The sequence below is a fragment of the Candoia aspera genome, chromosome 14 (genome assembly GCF_035149785.1).
Source record: "Candoia aspera isolate rCanAsp1 chromosome 14, rCanAsp1.hap2, whole genome shotgun sequence".
NCBI lineage: Eukaryota > Metazoa > Chordata > Lepidosauria > Squamata > Boidae > Candoia > Candoia aspera.
The window spans coordinates 4,615,910-4,635,212 of record NC_086166.1 but is presented as its reverse complement, the minus strand read 5'-3'; the positions used below and the strand labels follow the sequence as shown (position 1 = coordinate 4,635,212).

Below are 19,303 nucleotides of genomic sequence, written 5' to 3'. Positions count from 1 at the left end.
GTAGATGCTTTTTAGTGCCTTTGAATCCTAAGATTTCGAGATTTTAAAATGCATCTCTTTTCTCTAGACATGCTCAGATAATTACGGTAATGTTGGCATTGAGCTGAACCTTATTCCTCTTCCTTTTTTTTTTTTTTTTGCAGAGACCTTAACAGTGTGAATTGTGATGAACTTGGGCCTCTGCCTCCAGGCTGGGAGGTTAGAAGTACAGTATCAGGAAGAATATATTTTGTAGATCATAATAACAGAACCACACAGTTCACAGACCCAAGACTGCATCACATAATGAAGTACGCCACTCAAACGTTGCTGCTTGATTTTGAGGCTGAGAATCAGAACAAGATTAGTCCTATCAGGACCCTGTAAATATATGTGAAGCTAGTGAAATAGTTGGGTGCGTAAGAAAGTATCATTTCAATACCTTTTGGGATCCCTAAAAACAGATCCCATTAAGCAAATGTTGAAGCTTGAATAACATGGAAGGTATGTTGAAACCTTTTTACAACAGGTTGTTCCCACTTTGAATGCTGCAGTATGAGTCAGTCTTACGCCAGAATAGATTACCTTTTAAAGGGTACCACTAGACCTGCTGTAACAGGTGACACGGCTTCCCCTCTGCAATATGTCATTCTCATCCCAAGCTTAATACATGTTTGGATCATTGCTCTTGTTGCGTAATTCTTTAATGCAGCTAACCTGGTGGGGAATTGCAGGGCCAACCCATCTAGAAGGCGCCACGTTGCTTGAAAGAAATGAAAAATCTGTCTGATTGTCTTTAGTGAACTGTTGCTGTCAAGAAGCTAATCTCTCCCTGCGCCCTATGCGAACACCGGTTGTCACCTTTAAAGCCCTACGTGGCACGAGACTGGGTTATTTGCAGGACCACCTCTCCCTGAGAGAATCTGTCGGCCAGCCAGATCAGATAGGATAGGCCTGCTCCAGGTCCCTCCCCTGAAATGTTGCCATCTGGTGGAACCTCAAAAGTGTGTCTTTTCTGTGGCTGCCTCTACATTATGGAAGACCCTCCCCCCGGCAATCTGGCAGACCCCCACCCTTTTAGCCTTTTGGAAGGCCATCAGGACCTGGCTTCTTACCCAGGCTCTGGGATAGGGTGAGGATGTCTGGAGTTGGTTGTGGGGCATTCCAAAGGGATGACTGAGGCCCTGGGTTTGGGTTGTGTTTTATGGTTTCTAGAGGTCAGGGTTTTACTGTTGTCGTGAGCCACCCAGAGTTGTGTTTTTAGATGGATGGCCATACAAATCTTTTAAATAAACCAATAAACACACATTACCATTACCTCATTCTTCCTTTTCTGTTTTTGAAAGTAATGCGTTCTCTTCCTTTCCTTCCCCACTCAAGTCACCAATGCCAACTAAAAGAACCCAACCAGCCTTTGCAAGGACCAAACGAGGGGTCGCTGGATGACGGCGAGGAGTTGCCTGCTCAGAGATACGAGCGTGACTTGGTGCAGAAGCTGAAGGTCCTCCGACATGAACTCTCCCTCCAGCAACCCCAAGCTGGTCACTGCCGCATCGAAGTATCGAGGGAAGAAATATTTGAGGTACGCCAACGTGAGCTTAGCTGGAAAAGGTCTGGGTTTCTTCTGTATGCATTAAGAGACAAACTGCTTCCGTCAGGTCTAAACGTATAAGAGCGCTACGGGTGTGCTTCACGTCCAAGCTAGAAACCGGTGGATCTGATATTTCCAAGTACTTGGTGTTTTCATTTACTTGTGATCCTTTCCAGTGGAACAGTGCAGGAACTGCAATGCACCTCCAAGGGCTAAGAACAGCAGTTCGGTTAAAAGAAGGTAGTCTGCCCCAGTTTTACATCATGCCAGTTTCCCAGGAGGCTCAAGCAACTTGTTGAGTATTGAGAACGAAACCGTGTTTAGATAAGAAATAGCCAAAAGGTTGTCCTTTTCCTCTAATATTAGTAGGAAAGAGGTGTGAGAAGTTCAGCTGCTTTTGGTAAAACAGGGTTTTTGTTTTTGAAATGTGCTTCTGTTTCCGTACATAGGAATCTTACCGTCAGATAATGAAGATGAGGCCAAAAGATCTGAAGAAGAGACTGATGGTGAAATTTCGGGGAGAAGAAGGCTTAGATTATGGCGGAGTGGCAAGGTAAACGCCAGGATCCTAAAGGGGCTTGAATTGACCCAAGAGCACCTTGACAGGGAGCTTCAAATATTTCAGTTGTAAATGAAAGAAATTGCTGTCACTCCAGTGAAAAATGGCTGCTTTGCAAGGTATTGGTTTAATATTACAAGTACTTCTTGACTTGTGACCATTCGTTTAGCGGCCGTTCAAAGTTACAGTGGCACTGAAAAAATGATTTAGGAGCAGTCCTTGCACTTAGAACCGTCGCAGCATCCCTGTGGTCACATGATCAAAATTCAGGCACTTGGCAACTGGCGTATGTTTATGACAGTTGCAGCGTCCCAGGGTCACGCGATTGCCATTTGCGACCTTCCTAGCCGGCTTCTGACAAGCAGAATCAATGGGGGAAGCCAGATTCACTTAATGATCACGTTATTCACTTAATGACTATGGTGGATTTCAGTAATGCTGCTGGTTCTCAGGAAGGAGGGAGCACATTCCAAGAAGGGGGACAAGATAAGAGGAAACACAGTCCAGGAAGCAATTGTGGGAAAACGAAGAGGTTCAGAATAGCCCCGCCCTGGAGCCTTCCCAGGTTATTTCGGTTAGGTAGAGTTGCTTTAGCCTGGCAAGATTCTGTCTATACGGTATGAGCAAATAAAGAACTGAAGTTTGACTGGATTGATTCTTTATCATTCTTGGGCTGGGCCTGACAACAACCGTGGCAAAAAGGTTGTAAAATTGGGCGTAGTCATGTGATGCCTAACTTATTGACCACATTGCTTAGCGACCGAAGTTCTGGTCCCAGTTGTGGCTGTAAGTCGGGGATTACCTGTACTGAAAAAGATTTACCAAGTACATGGATCCTCCTTCCCCTCCAGCATATCTTTTAGGAGACATCAGAATCAACTGCTTCTTTTTTTCTTCTTCTTCTTTTTTGGGGGGGGAATAAATGCAGTTTAACGAGACATCCAAAAGCCTATCTGTGGTTAAAACAGAGTTGACTGAAAGATACCAGTTTTCATTCATTCAGATTGGTTTGTGGAATACAGCATAATTATGGCTAAACCTATTACACCTATCAATTGAACAAGCCACACCTCTCCTAAGATAGGCATAAAAGTTTCTGAGAGCTTTCAGCAGGGACGGAGAACCACGTGAGCCTAAGACTCCCCAGGCTATTCCTTTAGATGCTGCCCTGTGATTTACCTTAGTGTGAACAAAGGTGTGGCATCCCTGAGATTCATGCAGTTGTAACCATCGGAATCATATTCAAGCAGACGAAGGCTGATGGTACGTCGGCATCAGTTCAGTGGGAGACACCCAAAGACAGGTTCTTCCCTTTTACCCTGCTTCTGCCCTGCCAGTTTTGAAATGTGAGATGTGCTGCCATAGACCTCTTTGCCTTTAATGTGCGTCGGCAAGCCACCCTTTCTAACTTGGTTTGGAGGAGATTCTCCTGATCCACCTACTTCAGTGGTTCTCACCCAAGAATATGGCTGTATTTCTTCCTGGCATCCTGTTGTAATGCTGATCACTTTCTGGCATCTTAAGCTCTCATTTCCTGGGTTTGGGGGCTGAATCCATTGGCCACTAAATGGCTGCTGAAATACTTTGTTGTGGTGTTCTTTTTGTCTAACTCTCCTGATAATGTTCTTTAATTTTGTTCTCCAGTCGGGGAGTCTCTGCTTTTGACCTCTCCCTTGTCATCACCACTGTCTTGCAAGAATTTCAGCGTTTATCTCGTCTGCACTTTAATACTGTCTAGACAAATGCTGAATCCTCTAACATGCCTTAACCAGATGTCTCCATTTGGTTTGGGGGTGGGGTAGGCAGAAGATCCTCATTATGCAATTAAGCTCCTCTGTTATCTCAGGTGTTTAGCTCATCACTTATCCTGGCAGTTCTTTAAAAAAAAAACTTCCTATAAAATGTTGTTGCTGTTTTGTTTTATTTGTTTAAATTTATTGGCCACCCAACTCCAGTGGACTCTGGGCAGCGTACAAAACTAGGGGGAAAAAACCACGTAAAAACGGCTAAAAAGAATTAAACAGACAACCCGGACTAAAATGATCTAATAAATAACAAAATCCATGAAACAAAACAGGGGCTGTTAAACAAATGATAACCATCAACCCCAGACCTGGGACCAAAGCCAGGTTTCAAAGCTTTCCGGAACCCTAGGGGAGAGGGCACCGTCCTTATCTCGAGGGATGCTGGTCCTGGGGAGGGTGAAACAGAGAAGGCACACTTCCTTGGTCCCACAAGATGGCAATGTTTAACAGAGGGGACCTGGAGCTCACCCACTCTGCTGGAATATATGATTGGAGGCAAGCAGCCTCTCAGATATCCAGGCCATATGCCATGCAGTCATTCCTTCCTTTAACCATTTCTTTTGGTCTTATTTTTCTGAACTATAGCAGTAAATAATATGAATAAAGAGCACTGGATATGTCAAGTCAGATTAATAGTACAGATTATTATTGGGAACAATTTTTTATTTTTTTAACTGATCCTTGAGTAAAGCTTGTAATTTTACAGGCACTCGATTTTTTAAAAGGTAGCTGGTTTTTTTATTGTCTGTCCTTATGCTATTTCCTGTCGAAGGCCCTTCCTTAATAAAGCAAGAAGGATCCAGAAAAGCTGATAGTGTTGTGAATGGACACTTGATCCACATTATTTTTCTTAAATTTTGACAACCTTGCTAGCTGTATATGTAATCAGCCTTTTTCAAAAGTGTCCTACTGTCTCATAGATTAGTGTTTCTCAACCTCTGCAACTTTAAGATGTGTGGACTTCAACTCCCAGAGTTCCTCAGCCCACACATCTTAAAGTTGCTGAGGTTGAAAAACATTGTCACAGACCATCACCAAGTCATGGAAACTGATCTAGTTCTGAAGTGGGGTAAACTTTAACCTTCATTTCTCCCCCCATCTCTTAATCTTGTTGAAAATTATGTCTGGCAGGGAATGGCTGTACCTTCTGTGCCACGAAATGCTGAATCCATATTATGGGCTTTTCCAGTACTCAACTGATAATATTTACACGCTGCAAATAAATCCAGATTCCTCCATCAACCCGGTAAGTATTCTAAAAGCCAAGGATCTTTTTGTGTTAATTTGAAGATATACATTAGAACGAGCAACCATCTCTGAAACCAGGGGAACTGTATGTAGGACAAGTTCAATGATCAGCTTGTTTGGCTTTAGATCTCACCACGATATTACAGCAGACTCTGTAGCTTCCTGTGCTCCGTAGCAAAGCCCTTTTGAATTGGAGAAGTTTCAGAGCAGTTTGAAGAGTGGCATAGATGAAAAGTGGCGTAGAGTAGGGGATTGGCAGCCCCATGCCCATTGTCACAGAACGCCTCAACCTTCGTAAATGGTGCTCACAAGGCCCCCAAATTAAAAGAAATACATTTAAATAGCTCTAGTCTCCCGAGGTGGCCTCGATTAGTACTCTTGCATGAGTTCTTTTGAGACCTTACAGATGAAATCTTGTGAAATTTGAACTTTTTAAATTAAATGGATGCTTCAGGTTGCAGGGGGGGGGGCACTGCCTGAAAAGGTTGCCGATCCCTGCGTTGGTTCTCCTGTTCAGAATCTAAATAGGCTCAAGCAGTTCACTGAGAATAAGGGCAGATGCTTTTGAGGGCTACTCAGTAGGCCTTGGACTTGAGCTGTAAACTCTGTGCAGACGCTGAAACTCTCTGCCTAAAACAGCGGACTTGGGCAGATCCCTCCCATCACATTTGCACAGCTGGCAGATTTTTGAACTGCGGCATGCAGGCCCAGTCTGCTGCTTTAGGGCAAGCTAAGGCATCCTGGTTTCTATGGTCCACCAACGGTTTGATTTTCCGCACAATCTGGTACTGGGGTGGGGGCCCCAAAGAGAAATCTGAGCTTTTCCTCACTTACTTGATTTTTCTGTACATTCTGCGAACCGATTAATGTCTATTTTTCAGTCGAGTCCTCGTAGACCGCTGAAGGTAAGCGTACTAAATAGGGCTGAGAGCTTTACCTAGGTCAGTGTTTCTCAACCTGGACAACCTGAAGATGTGTGGACTTCAACTCCCAGAATTCCCCAGCCAGCATCGCTGGCTGGGGAATTCTCGGAGTTGAAGTCCACACATCTTCAAGTTGTCATGGTTGAGGATCACTGACCTAGATGAGCTTGCTTCTAATGGACTAATTTGTGCAGCCTTGACTTGTTTCCATGAAGGCAGGAGTGGGCAACATTGGGGGTGATCGTGTCCAGATTGCCCTCCCCCTTTGGAATCAGCTTGGGCAAAAAGTCGGCAAGGCCAAAGGGGGAGTGGCTTAGAATAGATGGTTGCCAGCCTATTCCAGTCCTGTCCTCCCTCCCTGGGTAAGACTTGGCCTTTCTTGTGGCTGTTATTGGGGGGAGTAGAATTAGAAAGTTAGCATTTGAGAAGACAGAGCTTTTCTCTTAGTCGTGAAGAGTGAAAGATCTGGGGAAGATGCCTGGCAAGAAGAGGAGGAAGGAAACAAATCCTGTGTTTAACCAAGTCACCCAAGCTAGGTTTGTGGTTTTTGTGGGGGGGGGGGGCGGCTTCCCTAAGGAAGAAGAAGGAGATGTTTCTCATGGAGGGGAGACTTCCTTTCCTGCCATAGTAGTTCAGCATCAAACTGTGACTCAGCCATGACTTGCAGCTTGTGGTTAAAGCATCACAGGAAGCACCCAAAAGTATCCTAGGATGTTGCAGCAACCCAAAGGAATGTGTTATTTTTAGCTGTCTCAGCTGCTCCAGGCTCTCTTTCAAAGGGGAAGGAATTCCTCCCCTCCCAATCCAATTTTCATAATGAACAGCAACCCTAGGAAGGCTGCATGAAGCGGTCGGAGGGGAGGACCACGTGATTGCTATAGGTTGCCCGCCCCTGTTTTAAAAGTTTCCCACTACATATTAATTGCATATGTAGCTCCTTAGAATTTACCTCTTCAAATAAACATTGCACATATTAACAGCTTCATAAACACACAAACACTGTGTACATATTGGATTACTATATAACAGTATTTTCTAAAGCCTCTCCATCCAATCCGAAATTTAAATCCTAAAGTTTTTTTTTTTTTAACCTTCAAGTTCGGGGCGGAACTTGTAAAGCCGCCGTGATGCTCCAATCGCTTGATTTGAATTGGAGAGATCCAAGTACAAGGCTACCCATAACAATAGACATTCACCCTATCACAACCCTTGCAGGGTTGTTGTGGAGTTAAAATTAAAGAACGGGGTGCTAAATATGCCACCTGGAGCTTTTGGAGGAAAGGCAAGATACAAATACCAGGTCACGGATAGCTGAAGCACAATTTTGTTTAACTGAGCCCTTCTTTCAAAGGTAAGAAGTTTGGGTCCCTGCTTTTGAGCAGAGTTAGCATTAACGGAAGCAGTGGAGAATGAAGACGCCACTCCATATGCTAATAAATTCATTCCTTCACTGTCAGTCATAATTTACCCCGAAGGACACCATCCCGGTGCAGGAAGGTTGCTATTTGACACCTTCAAGAAACCCCATGCCGTGAAGAAGTGCAAAAATGAGAACAGCCCGGTTGAGGACAGTGCATAGTCAGTGGTGGCCATCATGTGCTAGGAGTTTGAGTGAGGTGAAATTTTGAATGGAAATTCGTTAGAGAAGGACCGGCACAGCAATCTTCCCAAGGAGGGCTTCACCTTAACTGTTGAGTTTGCTTTGCTTGAGTTTGCCCTCCAGTAGTAACTACAATCTCTCTTAACCTGGCATTTAAGATGAATCGCTCTGCTACTGGCTAAACACCTGCTGACATCAAGCCTCAAGGGCAGGAAGCTAAGAATATGCTAGGTGACTCTTCAACGAGACATAAAAGAATTGTTCCGGCTTCTTACAAGTGGCTGATTAGTGAAAATCTATCTCAGTGTCTCTCAACTTCAGCGACTTGAAGATGTGTGGACTTCAATTCCCAGAATTCCCTAGCCAGCGATGCTGGCTGGGGAATTCTGGAAGTTGAAGTCCAGTCGTCTTCAAGCTGCTGAGGTTGAGAGACACAGGTCTACCTATAGTGCAAAAACATAATTGTACAAGTCTGGCAAAAGCCAGTCGTGTAGCCCCATGATGTCAGGTGTGGGCATCTCTTCCAGGGAATGAAGCCTTGTGGCTTGGCGTGTCTTTCAGGATCACCTGTCTTACTTCCACTTTGTTGGTCGAATAATGGGGCTGGCGGTGTTCCACGGGCACTACATCAATGGGGGTTTCACGGTTCCTTTCTACAAACAGCTGTTGGGCAAGCCCATCCAGTTATCTGACCTGGAATCAGTTGACCCAGAGCTACATAAAAGCCTAGTTTGGATTTTGTAAGTATTCAGTCCAATAACGTGTAATGCTTTGACTGGACCAGGAGGACCAGCTCCAGCGAGAAAGCTTCCATGACCTCAATCCCCGGTGCATACATAGATCTTAAAGCTGCCCTAGGGAGGGGAGGTACTCAAGGGTTTGCAAAAGTGCCCGGCAAAAAGTTGGAATAATTTTTATAAACAACCAGCAGTGAGACTTCTGGATAACTGCTTGATAGGGGAAAATAATCCTTTAACTTCATTAGAAAACTGTTTGGCTTAATTTTGATTCTGGATTGACCTGATCTGCATGTAATTCCTCAATTAATCTTCAGCCATGCAACAGAACCAGCCTTGCTCACAACAGAGGCATGGAAAACTGTTTTAAATTGCTGGGCATCTCTGGAAATCAACAGACAGTACATCAAAGGAATAACCGCCCCAAGTTCCTCTTTTGAGGGAGATGGGTGGTGGCAAAATTTGATAAATATCTTTGGGGGCAGAGTTTGATCATAAAAGGTCTTTTTATTTTGTATTCACATTGCATCAGCTGCACAGCAGTATTCCTGCATGCAGTTGATAGAAGTAACTTGAAATACATAAACACAGCGCTATAATCAAAAATAGCAGCATAGGTTTTTTTTCCCCTCTGCGAGGAGAAATATTAAAGCCCACACAGCAGCACAACCGTATAGTAAAATGTGGATCAGCCACAGAGAGCTCTGCTCTTTACATGCTTAAATTACATGTTTAAATAGGTCTGGGTAAATAAAAAATACCTTCACCTGCAGAAATGACTGTAGACATTGCATTCTTGTTGACAGAGAGAATGACATCACTCCGGTTCTGGACCATACGTTCTGCGTGGAACACAATGCTTTTGGCAGAATTCTGCAACATGAACTCAAACCGAATGGGAGGAATGTTTCTGTTACGGAGGAGAACAAGAAAGAATATGTCAGGTACCCTCAGGGAAGGATGATTTTTCCCCTGTCAATGAGATAGTGACAGCCCAACAAGGTAGATCAGACTAAGATACCAATAACATGTACAGGTAGTCCTCACTTAACAACCATTTATTTAGCGACAGTTCAGACTTACGACTGGTCTTCACACTTAGAGCCATCACAGCGTCCTCACTGTCACGTGAATACGATTTGGGCGCTTGGCAACCAGCTCACATTTACGACCGTCGCAGCATCCCGTGGTCACGTGATTGCCATTTTCAACCTTCCTGGATGTCTTCTGGCAAGCAAAATCAATGGGGAACCGCATGATTTGCTTAACAACTACTTGGTTCACTTAATGCCCGCGGTGATTCGCTTAACGCCTGCTGCAAAAAAGGTGGTAAAATTGGGTCAGATTCACTTAATGACCGCTTTGCTTAGCAACCAAAGTTCTGGTTATTGCTAAGTGAGGAGTACCTGTAGTCAACAGCTCTAGTAACAGAGTCTTGCAAGTCTGAATGTGCTTCCTCTTCGCTCCCTTTATCTTGGTGTGAACTAGGGAGGGGCTTGTCTGAGACGTTTTCTCAAGTTATTTTCTTGGCCCCGGCTCAAGTCCCACTTATTAGACTGTTGCCTTCGTTGGTGGCTCTTCCTCCTGCCCTTCAAGGCCATTCCCTGTGCCCTCTACAGATGGCCTAGCTCTTGTTTTCTCTTTCAGTCGGAAAGAGAAAGGAATACAGAATTTCTGTAGTGCAGCTGGTGAGGTTTGTGTCAACTCTGGGTGCTGTATTTGCCTGCTTATTGCTAGAAAGATTCCATTTTTGACTTTAAAATCTAGCTGCAGTGGTAGCATCCAGAACGATCACAGGTAGAGCTATGAAGCACCATTGCTGCTGAAGGCTTGGAGGTCTGCGGTAGCCTCCATTGGTCCTGCAGCATAGGTGAGACCTCAGTTTTTTGAAAAAAGAAAGAAAATCTTTATTATAGTCACTGACCAGCAAGTTTGTTGGATTTATAAAAGAATAGAAAAAACAGAGTGCAAGGACCCATGGCATAAGTAGAGAAAATATTGTCTAGAGAAGACAATAAAAATGGTGAAGGCCCCAAATGTTTTTAAAATATCAGTAGGAATGCATAAAACAGCTTGCTGCCACGCACTGAGTACAGCTAGCAGCATACTAAAAGCAAAGTCTGAATAATAGAAACAAAATGGCTAATTAATAAAATACTCCAGTTGTAAAACACTAAAACACTACCTATGAAATGTTAGACTTTTAAGTAAATATAGAGAAACATGAATTAATGTGAATGTAAATATATGTATAGGGACGCGGTGGCGCTGCGGGTTAAACCGCTGAGCTGTCGATCGGAAGGTCGGCGGTTCGAAACCGCGCGGCGGGGTGAGCTCCCGTGGCTAGTCCCAGCTCCTGCTCACCTAGCAGTTCGAAAACATGCAAATGTGAGTAGATGAATTGGTACCGCTTCGGCGGGAAGGTAACGGCGTTCCGAGTCGTCATGCTGGCCACATGACCCGGAAGTGTCTATGACAACGCCGGCTCCAAGGCTTAGAAACGGAGATGAGCACCGCCCCCTAGAGTCGGATTCGACTGGACTTTACGTCAAGGGAAACCTTTACCTTTACTAAATATATGTAAGTGAGATTGTTATATTGGTCAGTGACAGAAGAGATAAAAACTGGACATGGTATGACCTAAAAAAGATAAAATTGTTCACCAGTAAAATCAGAGCATAGAATTTGAAACTTTTCTTAAAAAAACAAATTAGATGGTGTTATAAGGGATGGGAATTTAAGACTCTCGAGCTACAATATGTTAGTGCCATCTCTCTCTCTCTTCCCCTCCCCCCTTTTTTTTCCTTAAAAATTTTACTGGTGTTTTGTCTAGGGCACTGTTCTTCAACCTCAGCAACTTGAAGATGAGTGGACTCTAACTCCCAGAATTCCTCAGCCAGGAATTCTGGGAGTTGAAGTCCACACATCTTCAAGTTGCTGAGGTTGAGAAACACTGGTCTAAGGATATTGGATATAGAATAAGGTGAAGACATGCCTCCTCCACTTACGGGGATCAGATCTGTATTAAGTGCCAGTTCATTTCTCTTGGTGTTGTGCCTGTTTTGAAGCAAGTCTGAACCTGTCTAGGCTCAGAAGCTAAACAGTGATAGCCATGGTAGACCACGAAAAAACATCAGAGTTATAGACTCAACAGAACTTGAACAATGTCCCGGAAGAGGCTGCTTCCGATGCTTCCAGGAATACCATGTGGACATGTCCATGATGTCACCAGGGTTTGGACTTTCCTCAAAAGAGACCTGATTCTTTTGTTCTTTGGGCAAGCTGTGACTTCTTGAGGGCCAGATTTTATATCCGCTTGCAAAATTCTTACCATTCCAGAGCATAATTCTCAGATTTATCATTCTACTTCCCAGGTTGTATGTGAACTGGCGGTTCATGAGAGGAATTGAAGCCCAATTCCTGGCCCTTCAGAAAGGTTTTAATGAACTCATTCCTCAACACCTGCTGAAGCCTTTTGACCAGAAGGAACTTGAGGTATCAGTTGCATATTTCAAGCTAACTCCTGCTGTGGTTTGTGTGGCTCCAAAAGTGAAAAAAGCTTTACGTGCCTTCTCCTTGTTCTGAATTTATGTGGCAGACAGAATTCTGTCCAGAACTAATAGATAAGGAGCAATGCCCAGAAAGCTTAATTTTAAAGAATATTTCTTAACTGGAGGCCTTGACTTGGCAAGCTCCAATTCGGGGCAGTTTCAGTACTAAAACTTACAGTGAAAGAAAAATTATCTGCTGTCTGTTTATTATATATGGTCTTCTGTAAATGCTAGGGAGAATGGGAGTGTATGCAGAAGCAAAATCCTAGTAGAGAATTGGGAGATTCCGCTGCTGAGTCAATTTCCCAAGATTTTTTTTCGGAGCATATGACTCATGGCTTAAGAGTAAAATAGGTTTCAAAGCGGTCATAATAGCCGTGAAAGCAGTTTCTGGTTCCTTTTTTTAAAAAATAAACTTTATTAAGTTTCAAGAGAAGAATAAAAACTACAAAAAAGGAAAAAAAAGACTAAAAAGGTGCAAAAACACAAGAGAATTTTTTTCAAATTTACAAAAAAAATGTGGCTTCTGACTTTTAACAGCAAGGATATACAAAAATTTCCATAATCAATTGCAAAATGCTGTTTGCGATCTTCTGGCTGCAAGCAGCCATCCAGAGGACAGATGGGGTGATTCCAGGTGTTTTCCTTTATCCGGAAAACATTTCTGGGCTTCAGGAGAACCTGCCTGAACCTGAAAAAAGTTGCCACGATGTCAGCTCTGCCTACTAAGCCTGCAGGCACAGCCACTCAGTCCTCCATTCCCCACTGGAAGCCCAGTTTCTGGTTCCTAACTTGGAAAAATCCTGAAATATCAGGCCACTTGGATCAGCTCATTTGTCCTCTCTCACAGTGTTTCTTATCCTGGGGAACTTTAAGATGTGTGGATTCAATTCCCAGAATTCCCTAGCCAGCATGAATTCTGGGAGTTGAAGTCCACACATGCTGGCTGAAGAATTCTCAGAGTCGAAGTCCACAGATCTTCATTGCCAAGGTTGAGAAACCTTGCTCTAATGTACGTAGACTGCTTGGAAATTGTGTGGGGACTCAGCTGACCATCTAAACATCTTTTGCTCTACACGTGCAGCAGTTAACAGATCTAAATAGCCATGTCCTTAGCGAACCTCATCTTTTAAAGAAACTTAAAAAAAAAAAAAAAAAGCATGATGGAAAGCCCACCCCTGTGGATATGGAAAGTTGTGTTTTTGTTCAAAAACTGCCAGCAGCATAGCAGCTAAGGGTGGCAAGTGTGAATGTGTGGTCCCCTGTTGTCCTGGTGCTTGCTACTTTGAAACGGACCTTTTTTACCCCCAGCTCATAATTGGCGGCCTAGATAAGATCGATCTGAATGACTGGAAGTCCAACACGCGTCTGAAGCACTGCATGGCTGACAGCAATATTGTCAAGTGGTTCTGGCAAGCCGTGGAGGCCTTTGACGAGGAAAGGAGAGCGCGGCTGCTCCAGTTTGTGACAGGCTCCACACGGGTCCCCCTTCAGGGTTTCAAGGCTTTGCAAGGTGACTGATCAGGTGGCTGAGTTAGCAGACCTGGGCCAGAGGGAGCCGGGGACCTCCCTCCCCAGTCCAGCTGATGGGCCTTCACTTCCCAGTCTACTTCCTGACTGGCCCACCTAATCATCCAGGGGGAAAACATGTGACTTCCCATTTAAAACAAGTCGAGCTGCCTTACAATGAATCAAGCCAGGAGTTTGTGTTAACCAGTTGGGAAAGGGCCCCACATGGACTTTGTACGGGGCTTCTCCTTTAAAAGCAATAGGAGGAGTCGCAACAAAGAGGTGGGGGGTGGGTGAGGACAAAAACCTGAATGACACCTAGTTAATAGGATAACTCCCTCTGCATTAACATCTCTCCCACGTTGAAAATGACCATCTGGCAGCAGACCAAAGCTTTGAGGTCCCGGATGTTTCCGGGCCTCTGGTTGAACAGCTCTGGCCTCTTCTGAGAAGCAGCTGCCCTCCAGAATCTTGGGCCAAAAGAGAACTGCCTTGAGAAGGGCCTCTTCCTAACTCCTAGCACACGGTGCAGGCATGTACACGCCCTTAAACCAGGAGTCATGACGTCCTGTTCTCTGCTTGGTTGATACCAGAGGTTATCGGAGGCGAGGGCAGCATGGCATGTAGCTACACTTTTGAAGGGCCTTAACTAGAATGTCTGTTTGCAAGGTTCTACAGGCGCCGCAGGACCCAGGCTGTTCACTATCCATTTGATAGACGCAAATACAGACAACCTTCCAAAAGCTCATACTTGGTAAGTCTATTTGTACGGCTGCCAGTCGGGAGCAGACGGTGCTGCAAAAGGTCTGTCCCTCCCTCCCTCCCTCCCTCCCTCCCTCCCTCCCTCCCTTCCTTCCTTCCTTCCTTCCTTCCTTCCTTCCTTCCTTCCTCATATTTTTATTACCGCCCAATTCCCCCACTCGGGGGACCCTGGGCGGTTCACAATAAAACAGTATAAAATACAATAAAATCAGAATAATATCAATAAATATGCATATAAAATATAATAAAATCCAAGCGATGGCAGATCTAATTCCCCCCAAAGGGGACCAAAACCGGTCCTGGCAGGACTAGGGAACCAACCAGCCTCAAGAGTGGTTCTTCCTCTCCCCACTCCAGGCATGGTGACTTTATGGACATCGGTCAGGTGGAGTGGTTGCGCCAAGATGTGTTGAGCGTGTCGGGATTCACCTTCTCCAGCCCGACACTCACACCGATTTATTCTCTGCTTATGGGCAGAGGTGGCTTGGCTGGCTGTGTGCCTTCCTCAAAGGGAGAGGTTTAAGAACACAGGCCAGGGACGCATGCATTCTTGCGATGTGCCGTAGAGCAAGAGGATCAAAGGCCTGCCTTAGCGATGGCGTCTTCGTTCGCCTGTGGGTTTTTTTTTTCCTCTGGTCAAAATTGCGGTCCACAAAGTAACATGTTTGGACGCTCTGTGACCCAGAAAATCTTAAGGATGTTCTGCGAAAGCCTTGTAATTTTCCCAGGAAAAGAACTCCAAGACTGCTGTGACTGTCTTAAAGCGCAGCCCGTGCCTTGCCTTGCCGCCCAGCCGACACCTCTGACCTCTTTTGCTGCGGCTCGCGGCTCTTTTCCTCCTCTTTCGATGGGTGCCACACCCACGTGCCTTGTAAGCGGCACTGTCTTCGAGGTAAAAGGGTTGACCAGAAAAGTACCCCCTTTGCTGTTTTTACCTTCCGCAGCTTTAACCGAATTGACATTCCGCCTTACGAGTCCTACGAGAAGCTTTACGAGAAGCTACTGACAGCCGTGGAGGAGACTTGCGGCTTTGCGGTGGAGTGAACAGGCAACCAAAGGAAACAGATACTAGCTCACGGACCACCAAATCAAAAGCTGTAAGGAGAGGCTTGCTGTGAACTTCTTTTTGTCCAAAGTGTTGGGATGCTTGACGACGAGGGGTGCTAAGGCTGTGACAGCATCGGGGAAGGGCGGGAGACTTTTTTCTTTTTCTTTTTTCTTTTTTTGGAAGTTCCCAAACATACTTCCTCCCTTTCGTCGTACCATAATCTTCCCCTTCCTTTCTTCATTCCCCGGAAAAACGCAAAACAGGCAGCCAGGTTCAGCATTTGGCTTTGGTTACCCGAGATATTCTGCTAGATTTGTAACACATATTGTGATAAGGTCAACGACCTGTGGTCTTTTTTATAGGAGAATCAAACTGTAGTTGAGTATCTTGCCGTTGGTTTGCTGAGGACTTTGATTGGTAGGTGTACGTGGATGTTTGTCTTCGACGCAGCCCTGAACCCTTGTAGAGTCCAGAAGCAATGGAGATGGAGATGAGACTGGCACTGTAATTCCAAATAGCACATTTCAGGAGACCCGTTAAGGAATGGCTAGCAGAGCACAGCTCTGTAAGCCTAGGCAAATGAGGATTATTCCTTGACAGGAAGCTTTTTATGTGAATGAGGTGACTTGGCTCTTAAGAGGAAAAAATTAAAGAGAATCAAGCCATCTTGAATAATACTCTTGTGTTTTTTTTTCATTTGGGGGTATGCTTTGCACAGAAGATAGATTGGTTCTGTGGAATATTTTTTTCTTTTTCTTTTTGTGGTCCCTGGCGTAGGTTAAGAGAAACAGGGCATGGCTCAGATTCTTAAGAGAATCCACCTCCCCCCCCACCCCGCAAATAAAATTCTTCTCGCTCTGTTTTTTTTTAAATGCTTTCATTGTGATGTGAAATGGCAGAAATTCTTTCCAGAGGAAATAGCTAATAGCAAAGATAACGGAATCTGGTTCCGTTTCTGAGCCATCTGGAATGTAGAGCGGCTCTTGTGAAAAATTCTAACAGAGGCCTTAGCCTATAGCAGTGTTTCTCAGCCTTGGCCACTTGAAGGTGTGTGGACTTCAACTCCCAGAATTCCCCAGCCAGCAAGGCTGGCTGGGGAATTCTGGGAGTTGAAGTCCACACACCTTCAAGTGGCCAAGGCTGAGAAACACTGGCCTACAGAGACTGAGTAACCCAAATAGCTGTTTCCAGCTTCTCTCCTTTTTTCCCTGTCCCTGATACATCTCAGCCCAATTTTCACGATTGATATAATGTGTTTTTCCTCCATGCGACTTCCAGGGGGAGAAGAATCAAAAGTGGTAAGATCCCCCTGTCAAACACTTCTTTTTAATTTGCACAGGCAAGATGGCAGTCATTGTAACAACATAACATTTCTTGGGGTCAAAAAATTCCACTAATCATCAAGTGTAACTTTGACACTTTGTGAGAGTTTTCCTTCCCCCCTTTACAAAGAAGCATATTAACAGGTGTCGAACTTCATACGTGGGTCATATTGGTGTGGGCTTGTTTTTGTTTGTTTTTGTCTGTCTACAAGGATATTTCTTATCGTCACCTATAAAACAAATTGACATTGATAATAGCTTTAAACTGTGATAGGACAAACCAAAATTAGATACTTGTCCGAATCCCAAAATCGTTTCCTCCTGTTTATTCAGTTGACTGTAAGTCTCGCAATTTTGCTGATGGAAAACGAACCAGTCCATTTGAGAAAGGAAATCTACCTTTGTGATATTTGCACCACGTGGCAAAAGATTGGGTTTTGTGGTTGACTTAACTGACTTGCAGTGACCTTCGGGGATCCGTTTGCACTTAAGAGACCATTTAAATGCATTGTGGATAATTTGGGATTAGATCGAGAGAATTTGAGGGTTTTTCAAATCTTTAAGTACCTTAACAGACCTCTGGACAGTAGAAATCAACCACCCCTGATTTTCCAAGGGCTTTTGAAGATAATATGCTTTCTGTGGGTCACGACTCATCCTATTGGTGGCATTCAAGCATGCAAAGAATTGTAAAGATGTGAATTCCTCTTCCCACTAAAATTGTTTCCACCGCCTGTTTCCCAGGTGTAAGGGGTGGGAAATTCTCCTCAAACCAGACCGTTACACTGGCTGGCCACCTAATATTAGCAAAAAATATGACCATGGCATCTACAGGCCAATCCTTCCATCATTCTTGTCTCATAGTTCTGCATCAGTCACGTCCAAAACCAAGGACATGGGAACGAGTCAAGGAACTTGAAATGCAAAAGGCAGGCTGTCGCAGTCCCCAAATCGCATGAAAGTTCGCCTGAGGAGGAGAGGATAGTGTGGTGCGAATGGGTTCTCCATGATGGTAGTGTGGAGAATGGGAAAAAGTATCCCTTAACAATTTTACTCACTCCCCCAATTTTCTCCTCCTAGCGGTGTCATTGGTCATTAACCAAGACCCAGCTGCTGTTCTGTCCCTTGAGGTTTTGAGGCAGGATCGGCTGGGGCTGGGAGGGCAGGGCAAGGCAAACTAAGGAGCCACGTCCTGTTTCTGAGGAGAGGCCTGGAGGACCTTCGGCTTCTGCCCCAGCTGAGCACTCCACATTGCCTCCCCCTGAGAGCATCTATAAAAGACGAACGGGGAGGTGGAATTCTCTTAGCGTCAGGTCGGTTGAAGGATCCCCTCTGCTGAAAGCTTTGTGACGGGTAAACTCTTAAGGCAAAGCATACATGTTACAGGAGACACGTTAAAGCCCTGGTGTTGCTCTTGATGAACAGGTACCACCTGCAGCAGGTGGTAGGGCAGGCCAGCAGGATCCCACCGTAAGTCTGGGTTACGTGCGAGCGGAGCGTGAAACTCCCGACCCTGCCCCAAAGTCTTCCCTGTGAGAAGCATTTGCTGCTTTTCCATGAGGAGATAGGAAACTCTGGTTTAGTTGTGATGCCAGCTCAGAGGGAAAAGAAGGGGGAAAGGGCTTGCGTTTCTAGTCCCCTCCTCCGCCAGGTTATCCCATCCGGAGCCTCTTGAAACAGCCTTCAGCACCTGTAGCCAGAGATGAGCAGCGCCTGGTCCAGGGATGCAAAAATCTCTCTGTGTGCATTTTTTGTTTACTTGCCCTGAAATGCCTCATCCTGCCTTGATGCACTCAGGGACGCAGGAAATCAGCACTTGTTTTGCATTACAAATTGGAAGGGCGTGAACAGCTCCAAGTTCAGAGTAGTACCTCTTGAACCAACGTCCTGCTTGTTGATGCTTTAAAGGGATTGCTTGCTCGGCGTTGGTTCTCAGGCCTCAGCAATTGTTCAAAATCCCCTCCCTCTCTCAACCATGACCCAGTATTCTGCACTGTAGAGCCCAGAAAGTTTTCCAGAATTGCAGTACGTCTTTTTCTCGTTTTTTTGTTGTTGTTATCATCATTCTTTAACCACTTTATAATGTGTTTTTTAACTTATTCTTTTGTAATGTCTTGGGTTTTTAAATATTGCTGCTACACTTGTTACTCTTCTCACCATTTTTATTGCAGATTTTATTTTGTAAAAAAAAAAAAAAGTTGTACACTAATGGTTTTTTTTTTTGTCATTTTATGTCTAAATCAAAGTATTTAAAAGAAATGCTAGTTCTATTTAATGTGTTATGGAGCCGGCTGGAATAAACAGTGATTGTGTAGTAGGCTGGGCCCAGGAAGGTCATGTCCATTTTTGTTACATATGCAATAAACTCTCACAACTTTAGCTCTGCGTCTTGACTTTTATTATTTACTACATGTTCTGAAATATGATGTTAAAATGTACTGTGGGAAAATGAGCAGTTTTCTCAGTTCATGCTGAACAACGTGTCCAGGGATCCCAGCTGAGTTTTCCGTTGCTGGGGAAGGCCTAACAGGGTCCCTAAATGGAGAGTCTCCCTATCACTTTCTGTGTGATCCTTTAATTGGGGATCATAAGCAGAGTCTTCTGCAGGCATGTAGAGTATGGAGCTCTATGGCTATACAGGTTGTCCTCATTTAGCAACTGCCTCATTT

The 19,303-nt window shown here is 44.6% G+C and overlaps 1 protein-coding gene across 2 annotated transcripts in view; it reads left to right on the top strand.

Moving 5' to 3' along the window:
• Positions 1–19,013, top strand: part of SMURF1 (SMAD specific E3 ubiquitin protein ligase 1) — a 44,276-nt gene extending 25,263 nt beyond the window's left edge. The window contains exons 9-18 of one of the 2 annotated variants that reach the window (XM_063314602.1): positions 144–290; positions 1,360–1,561; positions 2,020–2,123; positions 5,066–5,180; positions 8,267–8,445; positions 9,249–9,386; positions 11,817–11,937; positions 13,305–13,506; positions 14,181–14,256; positions 15,209–19,013. In XM_063314602.1, coding sequence (XP_063170672.1) covers positions 144–290; positions 1,360–1,561; positions 2,020–2,123; positions 5,066–5,180; positions 8,267–8,445; positions 9,249–9,386; positions 11,817–11,937; positions 13,305–13,506; positions 14,181–14,256; positions 15,209–15,308 — 1,384 coding nt within the window. In that variant the 3' untranslated portion in view covers positions 15,309–19,013. Of the gene's footprint in view, positions 1–143; positions 291–1,359; positions 1,562–2,019; positions 2,124–5,065; positions 5,181–8,266; positions 8,446–9,248; positions 9,387–11,816; positions 11,938–13,304; positions 13,507–14,171; positions 14,257–15,208 lie in introns of both variants that reach the window. The other variant, XM_063314601.1, reaches the window with a different exon arrangement.
• Positions 19,014–19,303: the final 290 nt, after the last annotated feature.